We start from the raw sequence: 27,165 nt of genomic DNA, 5'->3' as shown, positions 1-27,165 counted from the left end.
AGGAATCATTTGAAGATTCGTTTCAGCCCTATTCTTGGCATCAAAATGTGTCTTTAAAATTCACTGACATCATATGTGAAATCCATGGCACAAAACAAGTGGAATTAGAAAAAAGCATTTTTAGTCCCGTTGACTTGCATTCATTTTTTCATTCTTCTGGTGAGCCATGATGTGTAAATGACTTAAGCCTAATTTATACTTTTTCGTCTGCGTCGGGACAGATGCATGCAATGCCATTATCCGACCTTTTGAGGGCTCTCAGCTCACAAGGACAAAGTTGAGCTCTCTTTTTCTAAACATCTGTCTGACAAGACAGAACGCAAGCTTGTGATTGGTCAGGACACCACTGTCATCATTAGCGCCGTCATTATCCCCTCAAAAACAAAAAGAGAGCCTAACATATCTAGCTTGAAAAATCCCTCATGGTAAAACTCTGCAAATATGAATGTTTTATACACCTGTGACTGGAGGAGTGAAAATATGTGCAGCAAACGTTTGATTTGTGAACGGAAACAATGGGAAATGTGAGTATAGAGGTGGAGGAGAATAAGATCCAAATTTGTCTGTGTTAAAAAGTCTCAGAAATACAAAAAACACAATAGTAACTGCACTACTTTGGGCCGGATACATCACAGGATACCACAGAACAGTGCTAAGCCCTCTGTTGTCTTGGCGAGGAATAGCTTTGCAACATTCCCTAGGAGAGGGAGAAGTTTAGGGGCAAAATATCTCTGTCCGTGCGTGCGTGTCTCTTCCTCGTGGAGCTGAGTATAAACCAGGCGTTCGGCTCTTGTCTATATTGCACACACGCACACACACCACCCATTGTTAGGTTGTTTTCTGAACACATCATAATAAAGATTTGCTTTTACCGTTTTTGCTGACAAGTTTTAGCTAACACTATAGCCTTCCTCTGACTGGTGTCACTTCCTTAATTTATCTGTGGGCAGCGGAGGACGATGTTGCCCTCTGCTGCCCACACCCTCCTTGCTAATGCCAATTGGGGCTTGCATATTAGCATGGGCTCCATCGCTCTCCACTATACCCAGCCTGGCCGAGTTGATTACACACACATCCTTCGGAAGGCGTACATTACTGAGCATATAGATGGTCTCCGAAATTTGTGCGGAAATATCAGCAATCCATTAGCCTGGCCTGCCATACTCATCCTCTGTTTAATTCTGCACAGAGAAAGAGTTTGGTAACTCACAGGCAGAGAGGCACATGAGGGGCGGGACTAGGCAGCTCAAAAATAACCAATCAGAAAAAAGACATAAATGCCAACTGTACTGCACGACGCCAGGGGCGGATGTAGGACTGAAGAAGATCCGGGGCTTAACACACACACGCACGTGCGCGCACACGCGTGACACGCACTAGTCAACATCATATATATATATGTCTTGTACCACATAATTTTTAATCTGAAGCTACACATTAAGCATATTCAGGGCAGAGTATTGTTCCTGTTAGTGTTTAGTGTGAGATGATAAATATTCCCTTTCTTTCTCCAACAACTTTACCTGATAGTAAGCTAACTTTAGGCAAACCAGCAGCACAACAAATATTTTCTAATAAGACTCACAAACCTGAGTCAACACCAGTCTCATCAAAGCTGGGGTTCTGTCGTACTTTTGGTCTAAAAAACGTCCTTATGTCCATCTTCACTCATGCGTTTCAGGCAGAGAGAGTAGAAGAAGCCGGCTGCTGAAGGGCTTCTTCTTCAGTGGTGGAGGCTCAGGCAGGCTGTATACAAACTACTGCCAGCTGCTCCCTCTCTGTTGGACTTTGGTACTGCATGTTACTTCCGCGATTTAGATCCGGGGCTTATCATGAAAGATCCGGGGCTTCAGCCCAAGTAGCCGGGCCTAACGCCGCCCCTGCACGACGCTGTAATTTTTTAGCTGTAGTAAAAAAAAAAAAAAATTAAAGGCATCTGACAACGGCGTAAACATCTTTTAAATCTTTTTTTTTTTTTTAGAAGAAATGCTTTCAGCGCTTCTACTTGTGGTTTTAAAGACATTCAAGTCATTTAGAACAGAGGAAAGAGCTGCCGGTATGAGAAACTGCGCGTCGCTATGTGTGATGTAGGGATGGGTACAGAATTTGGTACTTTTTAAGGCACCGACCGAATTCCACAGTACCGACCGAGCACCGATTCACTTCATTTGAAACGGTGCCTCGTTTCGGTACCCATCCTTCACAACGAGAACTTGCCTAGACAGCAATAGAGGGTGACTTTGTCCTTCGCTGCCAACCCAAAGCCAAACTAAAAAGTTATGAATCTTTCCAAATCTGCCTCTTTTATATACTACATTCAGAATTTCATGACAGAAATCTGCCTGATTTATTTTGTGGAATGTTTAGTTTTTTATTTTTAGGTATTTTTATCCAAAAATAATGGTTGATGTTCCTTTATTTTAAAATTAAAAGAAATTAATGTCTTTTTTTTTCCTATTTCTTTGTTTTTCTGTAGGATACTGACCCAGTGGATGTGGCTGTCCAAGGCATGGAACTTGGTATTCTCACGGTTGTCGAAGATGATGTTGGAACAGTTAACTCATTTCCAACAACAAGAAGCATCGCCCTGATTGTTGAGGAGCAGATTGTCCTTGATGACATCAGCAGTTTCCCAACTGCATTTGCACTTCTCTTCGGCCTCATATATGCTCTTAACCTGGACTATCATAAGAACTTGAGGTACACTTTTGAGGCCATTCAAAAGGTTTTCCTCAGTCTGGGAACCGACTGCTCAGCCAGAGTCCAGGCCCTAAAGAATAGTTTGCTGAAATAAAGATGGTGTTTTCTCCTACTCTGGTGAGTGCTGAGAAGGTAAGAGACGGCAAGTTGTTCTTCAATGTTAAACGTTGCTAAAGCATTGTTTAGAATGTTTTCATATAAAAATTTAATGAATGTTGAAATGGCTTGTTCAGGGGTGGTTATTTGTATATAATAAGTGTTCTCTCCTCTACGAGTTTCTTAATCTCCACCAGCCATACAGATTCTAAAGACTGGCAGGTGCCAAGCAGTCTTTTTTTTATTATGTTTTTTTGTGTGTAAGTTGTTTAACAAATGTTAAATGTTTCAAAAGCAGTATTTTAAATGCTTTTAAGTGAAGATTTTCTGAATGTTAAAATGGCTTCTTCAGGGATTACTGTTGTACAGAATTTTACAGCTTTTTCTAATACTTTTTTACATGCCAAAGTTATCCAAAACAATATTACAAGGTAGCCACTATACTGAGCTCTACAGAAGTTTTTAACACTGTTATCAATTATTTTTCTTTGTACTTCAGAGTACAATATCCAGGATGAGATGAATATTTTTCAGTGTCATTGTTGTGGCATATTTTCGTTTATGGTAAGGATATATATATATATATCTTCCATGAAGTGCCTTTCATGTGCATTTCATGTTTTATTTTTTCTGTAATCTCTTATGGAATTTTATTTTCCATTTTTTTATTTTATTACATTGTCCACAGAGGAAATTAACTACCATTGGAAGATTGATAAAAAGAATAACTTTTATTTTGATGTTGCAATGTTACAAATAAATGTTTCCCTATACACAAGATGCTTTTGATGTGGTATGTTACTTCCAAGTTTCTATTTAAAGAATGGGCAGTTGAATAAACTTAAAAGGTTAGGCAGTCGAGTAAACTTAGAAAAGTAAGGCAACCAGCTGCACAGCTTTTTTGAGTAGACTCAACAAAGGGTTTTTTGTTGTGTGAACAAGAACTAAATTGTTAATTGAACTGTCATTCTGAAGTTGAACAAATTTAAAATTGCTCTTCAGCTCTACTTCTGTTTTTAAGTTGAAGCAACCCATGTTTTTAGTTAAAAGTACTGAAGAAAAATTTGAGACAACATGTTTACATATGTTGTCTCAACTTACTTGAATGAGTATATATGAGTTGAAGCCTTAAGTTTGACCAATTTAAAACTTTATGTCAAATGTACTCATATAAGTAAGTTAAGGCAACAAATGTAAACATGTTGTCTCAACTTTTTCTTCAGTACATTTAACTAAAAAACATGGGTTGCTTCAACTTAAAAACGAAAGGAAAGCTGAAGAGCTATTTTAAATTTGTTTAACTTAAGATTGATAGTTCAGTTTACAGTTTAGTTCTTGTTCACACAACAAAAAAAAACGTTTGTTGAGTCAACTCAAAAAAGCTGTGCAGCTGGTTGCCTTACTTTTTTAAGTTCGTTCAACTTTTTTTTTTTAGAGTGGACCACATGGACAGTTTCTACTCAAGTCAACTTTTAGAGGAAGTGAATAAAATCAATCTGATGTCATTCCACTTGTTTAATTAGCTGAATTAACCTTACAAGAATTCAAAAGCAATGTCTTATTTTCAGTAACACTTTGATAGATTGATCGATAAATAGCTACAGATGTGGACGGACTTGTTGGTACTTTTCTAAAATCAGACATTCCTTTTGAACTATTGTTCGAAAGAATATTTTTTATTTGGTCTCTGTTAACAGAGCTAGTGTCATTTGCCAAAAGCCTCCAGATTTGTCTCATTGGTCCAACAGACACTGGCTACAAGTCTAAAAGGCACTGTGGCTTGTCAAAATCTAGTCTTGTTTTTTATGACCATGTTTTATTTGTTAATGTCATGTTTCTGAGTGATTATTGTACGTTTATCTTTATTTAATAAAAGATTATCAACAATTTTATCAACTGTCTGTATGCAAAATAGCAATGTAATCAGTGTTTCCCCTTGGAAATTTTCCAGCTGTGTGTGAGTGTGTGTGTGTGTGTGTGTGTGTGTGTGGGTGGGGGGGGGGGGATTATGACACGTCTCACCTTTATGTTAATATTGTTTTATTTGATGCACTCCACTTTGAACTGCACCAATCCAGCAACTGCTGCATTTTAATAACTAGTATTAAAGATAAATACACCAATATTTGCACAAAAATAATTTTTGTTTAAAACTCTCAGTGACACACTTTACAGGGGGGGGTTGGCATTTAATTTTTCTTGGCGTATGGAAAAACATCTCCTGTTGCCCCCCTTTATTTGACTCTCTGCCCCCTTTATTTTGGTCCAAGATCATTACTGGGCTGGCCCTAATAAAAACCTTCTACACCCCTGCTTAGTAGACTTAATGAAGTATTTTTAAGCCAGTATAAAAATGACTGAAACACAAATTTACATATTTGGCATTATTGACCAATATCTTTGATTTAATTTATTTGTTAAGAACATCAAGATGCATTACAGTTAGGGGTGCAACGATACCACATTTTCCAAACCGATACGATACCGATACTTAGATCTGAATACTCGCAGATACCGATTACCAATACCGATACTTCTACCACTGGAATACAAATTTTATTTTCTTCTCTGCTTTCAACAAGAAAAGACTGTGAGGTAGATAAAAAGTAAAATATATGAATAGAAATCATCACAAAACTAAAATATTAGGTGAACAGAAATGACAAGTTACAGTGAAGCCATTTTCAAGCAACTGCATTGGTATCGGTTCCTGGTATCGGTTAACATTTACCAATACCGATACTGGTATCGGTGCATCCCTAATTACAGTGAATATTATAATAAAGTAAATATTTCTAGTGCAGAGAGGAGACAACCCATAGAAGCACTGATTTGATCTCATTTCAGCGAAAAATAGAACAGGTCAGACGCACCTAATAAATAAAATAACTAACATGAACTCAGGAATCTGTTTCTTTGCTTCATTGTTCTGGTGCTGAAAACATCACTAATGCGGATCAAAGGAGATACACAGATGAATGCACCTCTTATTTATTATTTGGAAATTAGTGGGTTTGGTTTACATCAATACATTATTTTAAGTCTGAAATTGATATGGATTGATCAGAAGTTGATATGTGTATTGTTTATTTGAAAACTATTTACAGAGCAGCCTCAGAATTGAGATTAAATATTTTTGATCACAATAGTAAAGGAACTATTACAGAACAAGTTTTTCAGTAAAATCAGAACATTAATATTTGAGTGCATGGATTAATACATCTGAACTCATGCAGTAGGAACGAGGAAATATGAAATACTAGAACCATTTTATTTTTATTTGATTAAACTGATTTTTTCCTAACGTTGTTGGCATTTTTCCCACACACAGTTAAACAAAACAATGTTGATTGAGGTTCGTGTGTGTGTGTGTGTGAGTGAGTGAGTGAGTGAGTGAGTGAGTGAGTGAGTGAGTGAGTGAGAGAGAGAGAGAGAGAGAGAGAGAGAGAGAGAGAGAGAGAGAGAGAGAGAGAGAGCTGACCCCTGTCAGCTTCACAGAGCTTCGTCTCAGCTGTTATTTTCGTTAAGGAGTGTGCACGTACAGCATGCGCGCCTCGTGCACGAGCCTCCTATTGAAGCTGCTGTTATGCTTTTGGCCAGAGGGGGCAATAGCGAGCATAAAAATTCAAAACTCCGTAAAGTCCCTTTAAATATTCAACCGAAAAAGAGGCGAGCTGAAGAAAACCTAGGGAGTTGTGGAGAAACGTGAGCAACAGTGAAGCAAGCACAGAGAGATCCGTTAGTGTGTGTGTGTGTGTGTGTGTGTGTGTGTGTGTGTGTGTGTGTGTGTGTGTGTGTGTGTGTGTGTGTGTGTGTGTGTGTGTGTCTGTGTGTGAGTGTGCATGGATGGGCCAGACAGACTGAGCTCCCGGCCGGCTAGAGAGTTTTGTGTGTAGGGAGGGGCGGGCGCTCTATGTGACTGGCCAATCACAGAGCGTGGACAGTCAGTTACCCAATGAGGATTTTCCTTCAGCACGATTACAGATATTTACGAGTTTTACTCGTTTCATGCTCGTATTCGTGAAAAGCGCTTTATCCGTACCGGATACCCGCCTGAAATGAGTATCCGGCTCATCCCTAGCTGTAACCACCCTGCCCTGCCTCCTCCTCCTCCTCCTCCTCGCTGCCTGCCAGCTTTAATCACAAGCAACAACCGAGTTGTTCCCGCTGCTTCTTCGGGAAACGACACAAAAAAAAAAAATTGTAAAAAAATAAATAAATCAATACAACTTGGGATCTTGTAGGCGTGGCGCTGGGATTTCTGCCGTGGCGGGGCGCCACGGCTACGCCTACGTAAGGGAAACACTGAATGTAATGAATCATAGCGGTTTTAACTGCTTTCTAATTGATTTAAACACCCACACACATGTTGACATGTGTACATGTTGACAGCAGTTTGTCTCACAGACAACAAGCTGGACTGTGACATGTGCCCTTCACCTAAAGCACCAAAAACAAGCCAGGCAAAAAATACATTAAACCATTTCACAGGAGTTTAAATCAAATAAACCAATAAGACCAATCAGAGCAAACCCCGTCACACTGCAGAGGCTGCAGCAGCACAACAGGTGGACGATATGTTGCCCTGTTGTGGATTTGGATTAGCAAAAAATAAAAACAAACTGTTGAGATGGCATTCGTGTGTGTATTTTACGCATTATAATAACATTTGTTTTAATTTTCTCTGTTTTTGACAGCGTGAAGACGATCTGTGTGGGACGTTGAATCTTCAAATGCATAAAGAACAGTAAAAGGCACAAAATACAGAAAACTAATTTTCCTTCCCTTTCAACGTATTTTTAAGGTTCTGGGTTTATTCCACACTGGTTTTGGCTTCTACACTTATCTGCACAAAAACCATGTAGACGTTTTTAAGCTAATGTTTTGTAAACTTGCCTAAAAGGAATGGCGGCTGAAAGGTAAGCTCAGGTTTCTTCTAGAAAATTCTCACTACTGATGGACAAGGCTGGCCAACGGGGATTTAGACTTTTCTTTAAAAAAATGTCTAATCCATTTTGAAAACAGATATATTAGCCAAAAGCTAAAGTGGTAAAGTAAACAGTAAAGAATAAAGCTGAGTAAAAAACTAAACACTGGATCAAGACTTAGAAGATTAAAAAGGGAGGAATGAAAAATGCATTTGTAAAAAATAAAAATGTTAGTATGGAAACAGAGTCATGGTGGGCCCATGCAACCAATGATGGGCAAGTCAATAAATGGGAAATCAAGCATTGTCAATACAAATCTCTCAAATAAATAATTCCATAATAATGTATTTTTGTATGTGTCATAAATCTAATACAGTCTAACAAGAAGATGAAAAAAACTTGACAAACTCTGTTTATCCTTTTGTTTGGAAATTTATCAGTATTTCCAGTTTTCTGACACACACAGAGTGGTGAAAAGTCTTGAAAGTCTACCAGAGTAATGAAATTTACACCCCCCCCCCCCCCCCCCCCAAAAAAAAACAATGGCATCTCCAGGACGGACTTAACCAACAAAGTCTGAACTGTTAAAGCGGCTGTTTCCAGAGTCAGGGCCCCACTGGTGGTCACTAGGTCGGGGGTCTTGAAAAGATCTCCAGAAGCCGAATACAACTACATGTCAATTCCTAGAGTTGTATTTCTACTATAATTGTTACAAAAATAAAACACTGTGGTCATAGGAAGCTAGTTACTGGTTGAATGTCATGTTTCAGTTTCTTTTGCTGCTTTGTAATGTCTATATAGTCCATCCAGGGATAGTGGAGTCTTTGCAATTATTATTGTACAGGTCAGAAACTGAAAAACTGTTATAAAACAATCCTGAGAAAAAAAGCCCAACAACTCGTTTTGCTGCAACAGTGTTTCCATGGAGTTAATGTGTTTGATGTAACTGAAAGGAGAACATAAACTAAAACACAACTCTAAATCTTTGTATCTGTACAAAAACTTAAATATAGTATTAGAATTAGTAAAAAGAGTCACTGCAACCCTAAATAAGTGTTTTATAATGGAAACCGTTGTCTGTACTTGCTATTCTGAGCAACACAGCACTAAATAGTGTTATGTGATCAGGTTAACCTAAATTACAAAACGCTGAGAGAACAGGGAGAGAAAGTGAAAAAAGAGGAGAAGAAAAGCAACACAGAGCTCTTCAGCAAACTGAATGTGACACTCTCACAGAAAACTGATATACTCCCAGAGAGAAAGAGGGAGAACGATGACTCCCTGAACTCACCACCTCCCTTTAGCTCCATTCTCTCCCTTCTCATTCTCACTCCTGCGAGGGAGGTGATGAATGTGTGCGTCTGTTTCGGTTACTATTAATAGGACAGTGCATGGCTAGAAGTGTCCAAGCTGGGGAGAGATGAGATCTCTCACTCTTTCTATTCTTTACTCTAATACATACAAGATTAAAGCAAACTAGTAGTGAGGCCAGATGTAGCAGAGGTGGAGGCAATGGTGGGGGCGAGCAAAGGAAAGCAGAGAAAAGAGGGGAGAGGTCAAAGACAAAGCTAACAAAAGACCCTCAAACAACCATTTGGATGGATTTATTACCCATAAAAGATTAGCCAGCAACCCGCAGAACTCCTCTCAGTGACATGAATAAAGGAATGCTACAGTATTGGTGCAAAGACACCCTCTCCACTATTTAACTCCTGCAGCACTATTACTAAGTTACTAATCTCACCTTTAGAGTTGGTGGCCAGGTCAGCCACTTTCTGGAACGCGTCCAGGAACGCAGTCACAGCCACCGCTGTTGCCCTGAGACAAACAAGGAACAAGTTTATTCATAAAGAGAATAAAATTGCTTGCAGATATACAAGAACATCATGTAGCTATAATAGTGGCACAATGAAGCCAAAAACAATGTGATCAGAAAAAACTTGTCATGCTATTTTTTTTTACTTCCTTTCGAAATATGGGTGTGTATTGACAATAATCTGGTGATACACACCAAGATACATGAGGATACGATATATTGTGATTAAGTCAATTGATATTTATGATTTAAGACTGAATTGAATTGGAAAACTCTGAATAAAGTGATTAAAACTGCTGCCACCTAGAAGTCAGGGTTTGAATTGCACCACACAAAAGAAATACAATAAATGTTTGCATGCACATACTCAATTTAAAAAAATCAATACAAAGCTTTTAAACATAACAAGAAATATCACAATATTTCAATGTATCGATATCTTCTTACCTCTCATTTATAAACAACTCATTTTAAAAGCGTAATCATACACTGAATTCAGCGCTAATATTCAGCTTGAACTGATTATGTTCCATCCTGAACCTGACCTGCTGAGTGAGGAATGTGAAAGTAATTACGTTGAGTTGGCTTTACTTCCAGGTCAATGGAAGGATCAGTGGGAGTAAACCTGTTGAGTCTTGAAATGACAAAATGGGGCCTAAAGTGGGTGTTCAACAAACCTGCTTTTTCATCATCTAGATTTATTATTATTATTATTATTATTATTATTATTATTATTATTATTATTATTATTATTATTACTGAAACCTTTACTAGTATGGAAGTTATTATTCTGTTAGTCAACAGGTAACTGGCCAAGTTCAGAAACGTCACAAGATTAGATCACAGGTAATGAAGATGAAAGGAATCTAGAGGTTGTGTGTGTGTGTGTGTGTGTGTGTGTGTGTGTGTGTGTGTGTGTGTGTGTGTGTGTGTGTGTGTGTGTGTAATATCTGATCTCCTCTACAAGATGACTATGCTACTTGTCAGTCATGCTACAGAGAAAGAGATTAGCCAAGAATTTCTCCGAAGCGTTTTCACCCACAAAAGCTTATTTGTTCAGACTACGAGTGGGACGACTCGTGGAATAAAACTTCTCTGAGTTTTAAACTGAAAATATTTTACAACACAACTTTGGGGTTTCCATCAACAAGGCCAAATATTAGGTTAAAACTGCAGAACAAACTTAAGTGTTGTGGTTTCACAACACTGGAAGAACTAAAGTTACAATATTTCCTTAGTACATGAATATTGTAAAAGTCAACGAATTTGGCAGTAATTCGCATCTAAACAGAACAGTTTTTGGGAAAGGAGCTCCTGTTAAAACCTTTCTCAGCTTTTCAATAGCATCAGTGTTGTTTCAGGGTCTTACAAAGCCACCTTTTACACCCGTAAAGAAAGTTAAAATAGGTCCAATAGTTAAAATGCCCCAGAGCAAAAGGTCAGGCATACTCCTTGGTATTCTTTGTTCAGAAGAATCTTTTTCTTCATCATTCAGATACTCAATGCAGTAGTATTGGTTAACAAGTGCTGTGTTGTTGCAGAGCTGACCGGCAGATCCATGGGTGTGTCCTGCAAATGGAAAAAGACACATACACACAGGCACACACAGATGCCTTTCTATTTCAAGCCCAGCGCCATAACAACCTCTAACTCATATTGGCCTCCACTAATGTATTACATGCACTCATTGGGCTGTGGATCATTTTTATAAGTAGTTGCAGTTAAATCACATTCCCTCCCATTTAAATCCTTGATGCAAAGTGGGTTTGCGTGACAAGTGGTTTGAAGCCTGCTTTTAGTGTCACTGGGGGCAGAACACGATGATTCTAGTCAGCGATTAGTTGCTTAATCTACAGCTTTAATTTAGGGAAAGTGTTGATACCAAATGGATTATCTCGGTCACCATATTTAGTCTTTTAGCTTTTTATCTGACTTTAATCAGGCTTTAGCTGGAACAACAGGGACATTGGGAAAGTTTTGTTGTTAATAAATACAAAAAAAAGAAAAAAGAGGAAAAACAAGGATTAGTTAAGAGAACCAGCATTTAGCTAAAAGTCCTATAATTTATAAGACCTATGAGATGAAGTCTTTTATTTTACTATAAAGGTTCAGCTTGGTGTAGTCCTCCAAAAATGACCCAACTGCTACCACGAGCCTTAAAGTGAGCACACACCCGCTACAAATGCAAGACAAATGACTTTAACATATCCATAGCCAGGCCGTCTGAACTCCCCACAGAATGCCATGGTACAGAAGAGCACTCTAATACAACCATGCATTGAGTCCTGCTGCTCTCTCTATTCTTAGTTCAGCAGAAACTTTGGGATAACAGAGCTTCTTTCAGGAACAAAATCTATTCAAATCATTGCAAAATAGGAACTTAGAAATTAGTTTTACTACAGTACTTTTAGACTGACTCAACCATCAATATAATGTTAAATCAGTCAACTTTCCACATCCTTTTGTGCCCCTTTTAGTGTTTAAATTAGATTCAAACATCTAATGGGCTCACAAAAATAAACAATAAATGATGAACAAGAATCTGCTTCTAGACCTGTAGAAAGAGAGAGAGAGAGAGAGAGAGAAAATGGAGACACACAAAAATACAAGACCAAAATATCACTGTGCCAACAACATGAGGATATATAAAAGAAAAATGTTTGCGGAGAAACACGCGGTAGTAATTCATAGTGCATTTGGTACGATCAACAGCCACCACACAGGTGATGTGTTGAAAATGCCCAAATCCATACTTGTGAGAGCACCATGTGAGCACCAGAATGTGTGCACGCTTGTATTTGTAAAGTTTCTCTATAGGAGTGTCCAATAGTGAGTGGGAGGGGCCACAGATCTGACGTACAGAAGATGGAGAATTTCCAAGTCCTAGAGATCCAAGGGTCTCCCTGGAGACCAGGAAGCCCAGGGAGACAGTTGCCAGAGAAGCCCCAATCCCCCTCCCGAGGGCCGCAGAGGATTACCCCGGGGGCCGAAACCAGCCGCCGCCAGAGCCCTGGCAGATAACAATGGCAAGCCCCCAGGCACGCCCATAGCCGCCCACCCCCAAGCTGGACGAGCTCGGAACACAGCGGCCCAGGACCCAAGGGCGACCAACCCCGCCGGGGACCCGACAGAGCCCAAGGATCCAGACACCACCAGGCAGCAACCGGTAACGACCTGACAGATCCCAAAAACTTTCCGCCCCCAACACGGGAGTTGCGGATATGCAGGCAGACCGAGGCACCACCCACCGGCAGAAAAAGTGGCAGGAGGAGGGTAGGCGAAAATGTTGTAACACCACAAGATGTCCCAGGATTTGAAGACCCTACCTGACATATGCATTCACACACAAACACAGTCACATGCTCACACATACAACTAGGGGTGCTCCGACTGATCGGCCACCGATAATTATTGGCCGATTTTCGTGCAAAAGTGTGTGATCTGTGATCGTCGATCACTGCCTTTCATTCCCGATCTGGCACTGACTTTATTTTTGTAGTTCATAGTGCTGACTTTGAAGCACTTACTCTTCCCCGCCGGTAGAGGCGCTGTAGTTCACCCTTCCACTTCCCCCCGCTTAGTGCGTATGCGTGTGGCGGCAGACCCACAAAGAAAAACATGTCCGCTGAGTGGAACTTCTTTACGGTGTGCGAGAGTGATATTAAGTTTGCGTTGCAACACTTGCAACGAAAACATACCCCGCGGAGGAAGCACGTAAAAAAAATTCAACACAACTAATTTGATCCGACGTTTAAAGACTAAACACTTGGCGGAGCATGGTGAGTTTTTGAGGCTCACCGCAGACAATGAAAAGAAGCCAGCTAATGCTAATGCAGCCACAGTCAGACGGCAGCTAACGCAGCTGACGCTTGGAAACACTCGCTCATATGAGCGTGACAGTCAAAAGGCTAAGCAAATTACCTGGAACATCGAGTTTATTGGACTAGACGACCAGCCTTTTTCAGTTGTGGAAGACGCCCGATTCCGCAGACTACTAACTCACTTGGAACCCCGCTACATGCTACCGGGACGTAAATATTTTTGCCAACGTAGCCCTTCCAGAGCTCCACCAGACAGTGTATTCTTTCATCGAGGGACTCCTTAAAGAAAGCGTCTCATCCTCTGTGTTTCACAAGTGATATTTGGATCTCAGATGTCAGTCCTGTGTCAACGCTGAGTTTAACAGCTCACTGGATAGATGCAGGCTTTCAACTTCAAAGAGCTGTTCTGCATGCCCAGGAGTTTTCCGGTTCCCATACTGCCCTAGCTTTAGCAGCTGCATTTGAACAAATGTTTCACACATGGCATATTCCAAAAGATAGGGTACATGTGATACTAAGAGACAATGCCAGAAACATGACGAAAGCTATGGCAGATGCTGGGTTACCAAGTTTGGGGTGTATGGCACACACCCTGCAGTTGGCCATCCATGATGCTGTGCTGTCACAGCCCAGCATAAGTGACATTGTTGCCAAAGGGAGACGCATTGTGGGACACTTCAGGCACTCTCCTTTAGCATATGCAAGACTTCAGAGTGAACAAAAACAACTGGGACAGCCCACCAAAAGACTGCAACAAGATGTCAGCACGAGGTGGAACAGCACCTATTATACGCTCCGCAGCCTCTTGGAGCAAAAACGAGCTTTGGGCGTTTATGCTGCTGACTTTGAGCTACCTGCTACCTTTACATCTTCCCAGTGGGACCTGACTGAAAACACAACACTACTCCTGGAACCCTTTGAAGAGCTGACTAAAGAAATATGCTCATCAACTGCATCTGCTGCTGATGTCATACCCTCTATGCTGGTTTTAAAGCGCCTACTTGCCAAAGATGCTGCAGCAGATCATGGTGTGAAGACAACTAAGGCCACTTTGCTGGAAGCTGTCTCCAAAAGATTTGCTGACATCGAAAAGGAGCCTCTCTACAGTTTGGCCACATCATAGATCCAAGGTGAGAAAATTATAAAATAAATAATGCAGAAATGTAAGCATTTACTTATCCATAGTTAATTATTTTGTTTTCAAGTTGCCAGAAACTACAAGTTTAATAAGAACTGAATGTGATGTCTCCCCATCCCCCACCCCTATTCTAGGTACAAAGACAAATTCTACCCTGAAGACGCAGTCAAGATCGAGACACACAGACAGCTTCTTCGTCTGATCACAAAGGCCTCTCAGAGGGACCCAAACCAAGAAGCCGAAGCCAGCAACACAGGACCACCAGCAGAGAAAGTGCCACGACCAGGATCCTTTTCTTCCATGTTTGGTGAAATCCTGGCAAAAGAAACCCCACGACCAGCACCATCAGAGATGATTGCCTATCTCAGAGCCACCCATCCCTCGGAGTGCATCACCTTTGGCATTCTGGAAAACTAATAAGGAGAGATTTCCAGACCTTTCTAAAGTAGCTCAAGCCTACCTGTCTGCACCCTGCACAAGTGTAGAGTGAGCGATTATTCAGTGCTGCATCCAACATTGTAGGTGAACACAGGAATAGGCTCATGACTGAAAAAGCAGAGATGCTCCTTTTTATTAAAAAGAATCTTCCCATGATGCTTCTCAACAAGTCAAACAAGTCATTAATATTTAGAGTACACAAATGCTGTTTAACACGTTTCCCTGTTTAAAGCAGCTGCACTTTAAGTTGTGCCAGTTTTCCGTTTCAGGGTCTTTAGGACCATATGTATGTTGTTCGAGTGACAAATGGGCTATTTTATTTACCTTGTGAAACAGTCATATTTATTTTATACTTTATAAGAAAGTGACAAATGTGCTATTTTTTTACCGGTACCTTGAGAAACAGAGTCATGTTTATTTGATACATTATAAGAATGGTAAGCGCTTTCATTTTTGGTATAACAATAAACAGAGTTTGATAATTCATGGCCTCAGGTATTTTTGATTTTGTAAGTTATAGTTAATATGAATACATGCTCCATTTGAATCTGAATGTATCCTTGGTTACTTAATTTCATTTAGGCGGTGATGTGAGATATTGATTTTTTTTCACTATTTGTAGCCTAAAGAGAGCCTTAATGTTTTCAATTTCTTCTAATTGTTACTGATATTACATAATTTGAAGTGAAGTAAAACCATGTTTTTTCTGAATTATTATGTAATACATGCATTAGAACTCACCATAGCTAAATGAACAATTTACAGCCAATCTATGTAATTGGTATCTGTAATCGGCTGATGGGCCTCTTGGCTGATCAGTATCGGTGATCGGCTGATTAAAACCTGATCGGAGCATCCCTACATACAACCTAAAGACTTACAAGAATGTACGTCATACAGTGGTGTTCTGTTATAAATACGTGCACTGAGGCTGACAACTAGATGGTCCAATAGTTGCTTTCGGTCCAAAATGTGCTATTGGAGGAGGTTTTTAGACAAATGTGAGAGAACCGCTTTATTGGTTATCTTCGGGGGTTTGTTCCCTATATATTTATAGCTATAGAGCTCCGGACCCCATGTGACTCTCAGTTAGTGGACGCCATTTTGGCATGCAAAAAAGGTAAACAAACACGGATGTAACCATGAACATGAACGGGATCCGCTTGGATTTTACTTCGTCGGAGTTTACTTCACACTTTAAAACCGAAGAAATCGTTTTATATAGTCAGAAATTAAATAGACTAAACATCTCCGACCCTTACCGTGCCCCTGGGATACTTTTTAAAAACGCCAGAAGCTGTCGGAGCGGGCTTCTTACCGGCACAACACCGGACCTGACCGGGGAACCCCTTGGGATTTACCCGGAGGAGCTGGCTCCGGCGGCTGGGGAGAGGGAAGTCACGCTACTGCCCCCGCAACCCGATTCCAGATACGCGGATGAAAATGGATGGATGGACGGACAAATAACAGATTTACACGTAAATAGTCTCGGTGAGACAGATAATAGCAATCCAAAGTGCTTTTATGTGTGATCTGACAAATGATCAACCATTGCTTAAAAATAAAATACAGCTTAGCCGGTTAATTGCTGTCATCATAAAACACGGAAACGGCAGCACGCAGAACTCACGAGGCAACGTTTTACGTGATGTTTACTTGCTGCTGTGAGTAATAAGACAGAAAAAGCCACGCCAAAATAAGTTTAGGAAGCCCACTAAGAATCATAATGAAAGCATTTAAAATAAATACCATACACAGTTGAGGAAACGTTGGTTTAAGTACCTGATATGAAGTGGTCGCTGCATAAGCGAAAACCTTTACTCTCGGGATCCCACAGCTTCATTTTCGCCCGGTCACTAGCGCGTTTTATTACAATGATCCAACGTTTGCGGCGCTCCGGATCTTGGGGAATCCTGTAGATGACTCATTCCTTATGTCGTCCGCGTCTGTTCTGCATCCTGGGGCACAACAGGAATCTACCATACTTCCCGTTTGATTGAGTTTTCTGACAATAACAAATAGTCCAGCTGCCGGCTTCTGCATGCCAAATGGCGCCGTTTCGATTTGAACTGTTGCATGCCGGGAAACGTGACGTCAACTCCCGGAGCTCTATTCTATGTTAGAACATTGTTAAGAGAGATGAAACAACTTTTTAAAGGTGTGGGAAATTGATAAAACTTTTTGAAATTTTTTTTATCCATATACATTCATGGACTCGCCCATCTTGACTTGTGATGGAGAAAGCTGTTGCTAACGTCCAGGAATCAGCAAACAACGTCCTGACTAGTAAAAACTAACTGTTAGCATTAGCAACACCACCACACAGAAAAACTCTTCTAGGCTTGTTTTATTTGTGGAGATAAGACATCCACGTTGCAAGTTAGTGGTAGAGTCACGTTGCTGTTATCCAATCTGAGAAGAGATGTCCAAAAATCAGGAAATTAGAATCCAAATCCTGCTGTCTGCTGCCGCGGTGACAGCAGACTTGTCCATGCTGATCCAAACAATTCTGGGCTTTTTTTGCCCCGAGTACTGCTTGCAAGGCATTCCTTCCTACCTGAGACCACTATTGATTAAACAAGTTTCCCACAACTTTAAGCTAATTTGTTTTCCAATTTTGCTACAACAGTTTTAAATTATTTTAAGTGTAAAATTTAAACAAAAAACTTTCAACCAGAAAGAAAATGTCTGTAGACCTAGTTGCACTAACTAACGAGCAAAATATCAACAAGTTTAGAGAAGATGACTAGAAATCAGTTATATCAGTATACAATTCACAAACATGTGTGAATGTTCTGAAACAAAAATCTAATGAACACAGAACTTTCAGAACGCTGTGATTGGTTGATATCCTGTTTGCTTTGTGAGAGGGAAGATGGGGGGCTAAATTACAGAGTAGACTGCTTTTGGTTGGAGTACACACACACACACACACACACACACACACACACACACACACACGCGCGCACACACACATGTGTGTGTGTCTTTAAATAGTCCAGTTTTCAAACAGATGACAGATGTCTTGGGGGAGGTTGGGTTACCGTGGAGGGTAAAGGGTCATATTTGCATCTGTAATGACTGGAGATGGGCTTTAAAGCAGACAGAAAAAGTCCAACATCTGCATCACAATGAACAGCCCCAGATAACACCCCCTTATAAGCAAGGCCATGTTTACAGGCAGCCATATGTCACAACCAAAGCAACTTGTAGTGGGGCGGAAACCATGCTTAATCTGAATGAAAAAAGTAAATATACCAGAACGTGACATAAATGAAGATCAAAATGAAGGTCAAAGAGATCTTTTCTAGCAGCTGTAATCGATGTTCTGGTAGAACATGAAAATGTAAGGAACACTACTCTGTGGAGAAGCACTCTTATATAATAATTAAAGTCATAGTGCTTTGCTTATAAACCCCCCCAAAAAGGGCGCCCTAGTGACTATACCCATCTACATTTTCACTTAGTATCACCTCAAATAAATAAGAAGTAGCAGATAATCTAACCTGTAATAATCTGATGATGTCAAGTTGATTTCCACATAAAGTCAAAAACAAATTGTGCTGACGTTTGTGTACATGTAGGGAAATTTCCAGAATGTCTTGCGTATGTTATGGTGGCCACACTGCTTAAACCAGTAAATGATTCAAACAGCCACTAAACTATTGAGAATGATAAGCAGATTGTACCCATCACTCATATTTGTACAATAATTTGTTCCTTTAACACTTGAATGATACTCAGACTGAAACATTTTACAGTCAAACCATCAGCCATTAGTAACAAGGTAACAAATGCTCCCTGGAGGTTTATCAAGGCGGGGTCACATATTTAACCTCTGAATGACGGAGACACTCAAATCACACATCAGCTATAATAAGAGTTAATACAGGGCAAATGGACCAAGGGGACAGGGCAGCCCCTGGTAGGGAACCTAACGTCACCGCACTTTTTTTTACAGATGTCAGTATCAGTAATGGTCTACGTGAAGACACGTGGACACTTAGATGGCTGAGGAAATGCTATGCATTGTCCATCAAAGAATAATTTAGACCACGGGACGTCTGTATTTGGGGCACAAAGAGCTTTTATTTCAGCTGTCATGAGCGGTTTGTTATTTGAAACAAGGCCACTTAGAAGCCGCTTTCATAAAATAATGCTGCCAATTAGCTGCAAAATTGGGGCGACATCAGTGAACCTTTGTCGTTCATAAGTGACTGTAGCGGTAATGTTGTGCGATCATGTGCTTTTCACTAAAGAGTACGCGATGCTGGTATAAAGTAGCTGTGGGGCGGTCTCTGGGCTGTCACGGATTTCCTTTTTTAGTTTGGACACAATTAGCTTTTTATAGGAAGCCTAAGTCACGCCCATCCACTTCCGGACCATGGGTCGCCGGAAGAATGAAAAAATGTATGCAAGCAGGGTTTTTCCTGGCTCAAATTGAGGTAGAGGTGGTACCATCCTGACCATGTGCCAGCACATGCATACTCTGTGCATTCAACTGCCTCACCTTTTTAAAGGCAAATATTATAAAAGGCTCAATAATATGCATTAGATTGGTGTTTAGTTCCCTTTTTCCCATCTGATATTTATAATATTTGACCTATATATCAGTAACATTTTAGGTTTGTATTAATAACACTCATCTTAGTCAAAATAACACATAAATATATCCAGTAAAATATAATGCTTTTCATTAACATGCATTTGTACTGGAAATGGTAATAATATTTAATTTCTGCTGCTAACAGTGTAATGGTGGCATGTCTATTATATACGGGTAGGGATGGGTACCGAATTCGGTACTTTTTAAGGTACCGACCGAATTCCATAGTACCGACTGAGCACCGATTCACGTCGTTTCAAACGGTGCCTCGTTTCGGTACCCGTCCTTCATAACGAGAACTTGCCAAGACAGCTGCACATGCGCAAGAGCGTTATGTCGTCGGTCGCTGCGAGCCAGTTGTAAACAGAGCAGCATGGTAGAAAGAATGCACGCTAAAGCTTGGGTCCACTTCACTAAATGTGATGGGTAACTGGGTGATGATGAAACCAGCGACACCGATCTAAGTGAGACATCCTCATCTTAATCTGCTCCGGTAGGTAAATAAAATGTTTAACATAACGTTAGCTTGATAAGTTAGCTTCCGTTTCGCTAATGGTGCGTTCGCTTTCTCCTCGGAACTCTGGCTTTCCGACTAGAACATGAACGCGCTCTAAAGTTTGGCTTCACTTTACTAAATGTGACGGGTGATTGGGTGAAGATGAAACCAGCGACAACGATCTAAGTGTGAGGCATCATCGTTTTAATCTGCTCCAGCAGTTAAATAAACTGTTAAAGATAACGTTAGCTTGATATGTTAGCTTCCATTGCCACCATTGTTATCAGCTAATGGTGCGTTCGCTTTCTCTTCGGAAATTCTAACTTCCCAGTAGGAAAAATCAAATGAAAAAAGACGGCAAAAGGAATGAAGATACGCAGTAAATTGAGTTCACAATAAAGATGTTTGCTTCAGTTTAATTATCAGCTTATAAAACTACAAGGACGATGTTAGTACAAACAGTTGAATGTTATTTATCGTGATATTTATCAAATATTGTTATATATTGAGAAAAATATATATTATAAAAGATAATTAAAATAATAAACACTCAAAAGTATCGAAAATTGGTACCGTTAAGTACCGGTATCGATTCGTAGGTACTGGGAATTAGTACCGGATCGATTCAAATGTCAAAGGTACCCATCCCTATGTACGGGTTGGCAATAATCCAGTTTAAATTATGTTCAAAGATAGAAGAGTTTGTGAATTATATACTACAACGGCTTGTCGTACTTCCTACGCCAGCAGTACTGTGACTCGTATCTGCAGCGGTTCTGATCCGTAGCGCTGCAGGATGCAGAATAAACAGGACGGTGGGGACTTTTCATCCACTTGTAGAATTTAGTCTTTCTTAGTTTCATCCTTATTCATATGTTTCTGTGCGCCACTTGATCGTGAGACTGCTACCCGTTAGCTTTAGCATTAGCCAATCAGCGTGTAGCTGCACTTTTGATCCCAAACTTTGGACCGGTTCTGCTTTTACTGGTTCCTTTATTTTCCTCCACTGCATCCAGATGACCACACTGCGCCAGTAAAAAGCATTTTTCTTACACGTAACTTACCTTTGTTCAATAAAGTTATGGGGAAAATAGTAATTCAAAGATGTTGCACCAGTTGACAGACACTAAGACAGTTATTTTTGTCGCGCTGTACAGCCCTGCTCTGATATGGAAGAGCCCGGACGTCAATAGCACCAACCGCAGATATGTGCAAACTAGCGAGAAAAGCAATTTTTGATCTTCTTTGTCTGCAGCGGTTTTAGCGCACTTTGGTGCACCGCTGCTGATACAGCCCTCCTGTAGTGGCGCAACGCTGCAACTGCAGTTAAAAAACATCTGTATAGCTGGGGGCAGAGTGAAATCAGGCTGGGGCGGCACAAAACTAGCTGGAGGCGGCTGCCACGCAAATTTGAATGCAGGAAAAACCCTGGCAAGTCAATGGGGCTAAAAATGCTATTTTCTAACTTTTTGTTTTGTGACATGGATTTCACACATGATGTCGGTGAATTTTAAAGATGAATAAAGATACCAAGAACGTGCTTCTTTTCGAACGGGGGAAACGCTATTTTAGGTTTTGTGTAAAAATAAGTCCAGGACTACAAATGTGCTTCACGAAAGTGACATCATCGAACCAGACACGGAGAAAACTGAAGGAAACTCCCTGTAAGTTCAGCAAACTTCCCACAGAAGGAAAGAACCACCATAAAATCTGCCCATTTGGTAAGTAGCAGCTACTTTGGTGAGAGGAGATTATCTGGTGACGTCACATATGCGACCTGACGATTTCTGGTGTGTAGTCATGCTAAATACAAACTTTTACAAGCTAAAAAATCTCAAAGTACGTGACTGGTGTTTTCAAAACACCCATCATTATTTTTCCTTTAAATTGCAGTACAACATATGTGTGATCCAGGGCGTAAGGCTAAGCGGATTAGAAAATAGCATTTTTTGTCCCGTTGACATGCATTCATTTTTTCGTTCTTCCAGGGACCCATGAGTCGACAGGAAAGGGAGGAGACTCAGGCTCCCCATTGCGATTGAAGCTGCACCCCTTACGGTTTTTTGACAAGCCACTCCTAAAGTTGTCCAGTGTTTCCTCTAGGAATATTTCCAGCCGTGGCGCGCGGGGTTGGGCTGTTACAATTGCGGATTGTTTCTGTGCCTATGCATCGGCCGTGAGAGCGGGGGCGCTCAGGACCGTTTCGCTGCCGTACGGGGGTGAGGTGTTTACATTCACGAATCGTCTTGTTACTGTGAAAGCGGGGAAGGGGTAATATCTTGCGGAACACTTTGCTTTTCCGTGAGAGGGAGTGGGTTGGGGGGGTGATTTCGTAGCCGTGGCGCTATGTGGGAGAAACACTGGGTGTCTGTCCTTCACAGTTCCCGTGAACTGTCTGGTGATCTGAGTTTCAGCTCTAACGGAGAGAAGCTCCCGGAGCTCTGCATCGCTCCAGTTTGCCATCTCAGAGCATTCTGTTCACAAAAGCAAAACTCATTGCTCATGTTTACTTTTATTTTCAGTGTAGTTGCTAGCTGGGGCTTGGCGGACCTTCTACATGGGATCGTGACATAACCCTCTGTTGCGCCAAGGCGTAATCCTCATTCACAAGTCTGGTGTTGCGATAACATTACTACCAAGCTTGGAGCAACTAAAGCCACACAATTCCAGCATCGCCATGCCGCTTTCATAAGACACACTGTGACAACAGTATTATGCTGATTTGCCAGCGTGCCGAGTCTTATGAAAACGGGTAAAAACTAACTAGGAGAGGTGGCTGGGATTGGCATCTATTGTTCCAAGAATGTTTGGAATTATTTTGGCAGGAGATTTACAGTACACTAAAGACATATGAAATCAGAGGGAACTAGAGTGTAGGAAGGCTGTCTAATTAAATCTAAATAGTAGTGATGACAGATAAGGCTTTAAGATAAACATTAAAATGGCTGCTCATTAAATGGCCTGGTCAACCTCCTTTAAGGAAGGACACCACTGCAGACATCTGATGGGAAATATTAACAAAGCAGAAAATTTGAGATGTAAACATTTGACTTTGTCAGTTAAAGAAAGCTGCAAATATCAGGAAAATGATTTATGAAATAGGCAGAGGGGATATGAAGTACTCACCGAAGCTGTGACTGCAGCTTTCCTGCCTTGGTGATAAAATCCTCCCAAATAGGGTAGCTGCTCTGTGGGAAAAGAAGGCAAACAATGACTGATGCCATCCCATTATCCAGACAAATATCACAATTTTTACAAATATGCACGTAACTTATCTTTAGCATCAGTGATGAACTGCTGAACCAATTTTTAAGCAGTCACCCATACATATATGTTTTAACCCACTTGACATCAAACCTTAGTTTACAAAACACAGGGAATGTGTAATCATACCAGGTTTTATCCAAATGGCTTTCATTTGCTGCAATTAAACTCATATTTTCTGTAACTCCCAAATTTAATTGACAAATGAAGATTACCATCCTGTCCTCTATGTGTTAGGTTGTAAAATGGGTCATGGGCCTCCTTTGGAAAGTTTCCAACACAAAGAGAGCACTAATACTACGGTCTAATGAGCCCGGTTCCAGATGGGCCTCAGATTTATCCAAATTCCTGAACTCAGAGCTCCGTACACAGAACAAGTGGTATAATGCATAAAGAGTTGGCTAAGAGACACTGTATGAAAAAGATGGTGACCAAAGAATGAGTAGATTTTGCCACTAGTGTGGCACTACTACTAGGAGCCTAAGGAATCTCATGTTTTCATGTCAAACATGGCACCAAACAACCAACTGAACTCATCCCACACAGCCCAAAATTCTCTAGGCATTACATCACCATGGGTCATCTTAGTCTCACTCATCATTCTTTCTTGATCTGCCTTAGTAGAGATCTGACCTAAACACAGTTCAGGTCAACTGACCTTGACCTCACAAGATGGCTTATAAACATTTATTCAGTCAATGGACAAATGCTTTTTCCTTTCCACAGAAACCTTTACCTACTGCTTTAAACCTCTGCACATACCCCTCTGTGCTCACAAATCGCATGATCTCGACTTGGAGGAGCTGAACAGGAGGTGAGGTCAGAGCCACGCGGGAGCGGACAGAAAATTTAAGGAGTTGTTTTGCATGTTCTGGTCAGAATCTGGTTCTGTTCTTTTTGGGAAACGTTTAGGTGACGGACCTGTTGTCTGTGAACACAGCCTCTCCTGTTTCAACGGGTAGAGCTGTCGGCCAGTTGCTTTGGCAGTGTGTGTGTGTGTGTGTGTGTGTGTGTGTGTGTGTCAGGGGCTGGCATGGCAGAGAGAGTGAGTGAGAGGTTTGGGGTGAGTTTCTGTGACTTTGACCTGTTTGTAGTTTTCCCAGACTGGTGGTGGCTCTGAGCTGCTGTGATTTAAAACAAGAATAAACCAAGAAAGCTAAAAACCGCCTTATTTTTCACCCTAAAGCACTAAAATATATATGCTGGCACACCAAATTATTACACGGTTACTTACATGCATTTATTACAGTAATTATGGCAGAGAAGGTGCCAAAAGAAAGGGTCAAAAAGGTAGGACTGTTAGACAATATCTGTTGCATCCAGTGTTGTACCATTTTCTGCAACCATCAAATTCTGTGACTCTTGGAAAAGAGCTTGAAGAAAGGTGACTACACCTTTGAATTATATTTTTGTTGTTTTTCCCAAAACGTGCCTTGCTTGAATGGCTTTTCCACGAATGTCCACTCCAGCAGCAACAAGTGTAAGCTATAGAAGTGATGATTAATTTGGTATATATGTGTAATTTTGACCTGGTGTCATTTTGTTAAATTCAAATAAATGCATAACTACAAATGTTTACTGTACAACTTTTGTCCTCCAGAAAATTTGCAACCAGGGTGCACACACACACACACCAATCAGCTGAGCCATAAAGACTCCCTCCATCATTAGAAATTTGAATATCTCATAGAAGAACACAAATATTTTAATTGTTTGCATATTTTTACAGACCATCTTGAGATACCTGGGGCAACATCCAGTGGAGTGAAGACAGACACGCTGAGAGGTGCTGAATGCCTCAGCAGTATTCATAACAAACTTTTAGACTCCAGTAGACCCGATGGCTGGACATTTGACCTCCACATGTCAAAGTCTTCATGCCCTGTGGGTAATTTTCTGCCCTGACAGCGACATTCCTTTAGGCAAGGACGACAGCTGTGGGGTTAATCTGCTAATTATCCAAGAATACCTTGAAAATAAGATGTCCCAGTTTTGAATTATTGCCCTAGCTGGACTTTTACGGCTGCTGCTGCTTTAAACTGGATCAAATGATGGGTTTAAACGTTGGAAAAAGCAGTGCAGTCTAAAATGAAAACGTCCTCTGTTCTATGTCTGAATAACAATTGATGGGTGTTTGAGTTGGCTTGGTTAACCCGTGTAGGTGGTCTCTCGTTAGCTACGCTGCTGTTAACGAGCCAGGTTGAGTGGCTTGTTTCCCTCTGAGTGAACACACTTAAACTTACTTTCATGTCTCCGATAACTGTCTGGAAGAGTCCTCCGAGCGCGCTGCATTCCTTCTCGATAACAGCCTCCATTTTTCAGGACCCACTCCTGAAGTCAGTCCCGACACGGCGAGCCGTTTTCCCGCTGTTCGGAAGAGCCAAAACTTCCAGAAGAGTATCAACGCAGACGCGCAAACGGAGCCCCAATGATGTGTAAAGGCCGGAAATAGAGAAATAACTTTTATCGCAGTCCGGTCCTGCTCTGGTGCGGCGTTTGAAATCAAAAGCTGCTGAGACGAAAAGAGAAATTTAAATCCCCCTCTTCCCTCCGCGTCGTCCCGCTCACATCCATGACTAACTAGACTGTGGTCTGTAGCAGTCTGACAGAGAACGAAAACGTATCCAAGCTGTTTGTTTTGGGAACGATACTCCGTCCGCTGACAGGTACGTTACCACAGACACTACGTTACACCGTTGCTGCCTAGTACTACTGATGGAAAAGGGGGAAAGGGGAAAGACGCAAAGGAAGCGTCAAATTTGCCAAAATCATAAAAGAAAATATATTTCCGGTTACGGGTTTCTGTCAAAATAAGAGCTGAGCTAGGCTCATTTTAGTGCTATTAAATGAGTTGTCCCACACTAAAACAGTACAATTGTACATAGGATTAACCTGAAAGTACTTTATGCAATTAATAATAAATGTAGAACTGATACCTGTCATGTTGATGCGAGGTTATGTTTTATTGTGAAAGTCGCTTTTTATTTTGGGGATTTACAAGTGAGATTGTCTTGTTATGAACACATAAACTTATTAAGTTACTGTCCTTTTTATATCCGTTTTATTTCAGCGAATGGCTGCAAAAGCAGAAACAGATAAATAGCATTAAAACGGTTTCAGCTAAAACCATTACTATGACTGGTCTGGAAGAAAGTAGGAACGTGCCGAGTAAATATTGCAAAACAAGCTGAATATGAACGACAAAACTTTCATTCTATTACGAATAAAGGCTGACACCTAGTGGACAAAATAAAAATTACAGTATAAAGTTTTCTCCCATCTTATTTTTTTGCCTTTGTTGGGAAAATGTATTAGATATTTGAAGATTTCAGTTTTCTTTGCCTATATAAACAACAACAAAAGGCCCACAGCTGCCTGCATACTGCTTGCCTTTCCAAAGGGACAAATGCCTTCATTCAGGGAACAACAAACTGAAAGGTTTTCCACTTCTAAAGGGTTAGGGTTTAGGCTACTGTCTGACCAAAGTTTTCATTGCCACAACAGAGGCCAGTTTTAACCATTTACCCTGAATGATGCCAAAGACACACACACACACACACACACACACACACACACACACACACACAGTTTATTTAACCATCATCGAGCTGTGCAGAGGGGAAATAATATGCAGCTGTGCCTAAATGATACACCAGGATTTTTCATTTTACCTTTATGATATATTATTTTCCTCAAATTAAACTCAAAATGTGTTTGCAAATTTGATCAAAGATGGAATGAACGTTTCCTTTGGCCTAATAAAAATACCAATACGTTTTTATTTCATAGCCTGATAAACAATAATTGTTATCTTTAATAGAGCACTAAATGGGTTTCCTTTATTACAACTTGAAGTGAACTT

General features: G+C 40.6%; 1 protein-coding gene across 9 annotated transcripts in view; it reads right to left on the bottom strand.

Moving 5' to 3' along the window:
• Positions 1-25,811, bottom strand: part of LOC107378730 (protein MTSS 1) — a 70,521-nt gene extending 44,710 nt beyond the window's left edge. For all 9 annotated transcript variants that reach the window (XM_070550789.1, XM_070550795.1, XM_070550790.1 and 6 more), the window contains exons 1-3: positions 25,547-25,811; positions 23,166-23,227; positions 9,469-9,542 (exon numbers count right to left, since the gene is read on the bottom strand). In XM_070550789.1, coding sequence (XP_070406890.1) covers positions 9,469-9,542; positions 23,166-23,227; positions 25,547-25,618 — 208 coding nt within the window. In that variant the 5' untranslated portion in view covers positions 25,619-25,811. The remainder of the gene's footprint in view (positions 1-9,468; positions 9,543-23,165; positions 23,228-25,546) is intronic.
• Positions 25,812-27,165: the final 1,354 nt, after the last annotated feature.

The sequence above is a fragment of the Nothobranchius furzeri genome, chromosome 5 (assembly GCF_043380555.1).
Source record: "Nothobranchius furzeri strain GRZ-AD chromosome 5, NfurGRZ-RIMD1, whole genome shotgun sequence".
NCBI classification, from domain to species: domain Eukaryota; kingdom Metazoa; phylum Chordata; class Actinopteri; order Cyprinodontiformes; family Nothobranchiidae; genus Nothobranchius; species Nothobranchius furzeri.
The sequence above is the reverse complement of the archived record's forward strand: the minus strand, read 5'-3'. Positions and strand labels throughout refer to the sequence as shown.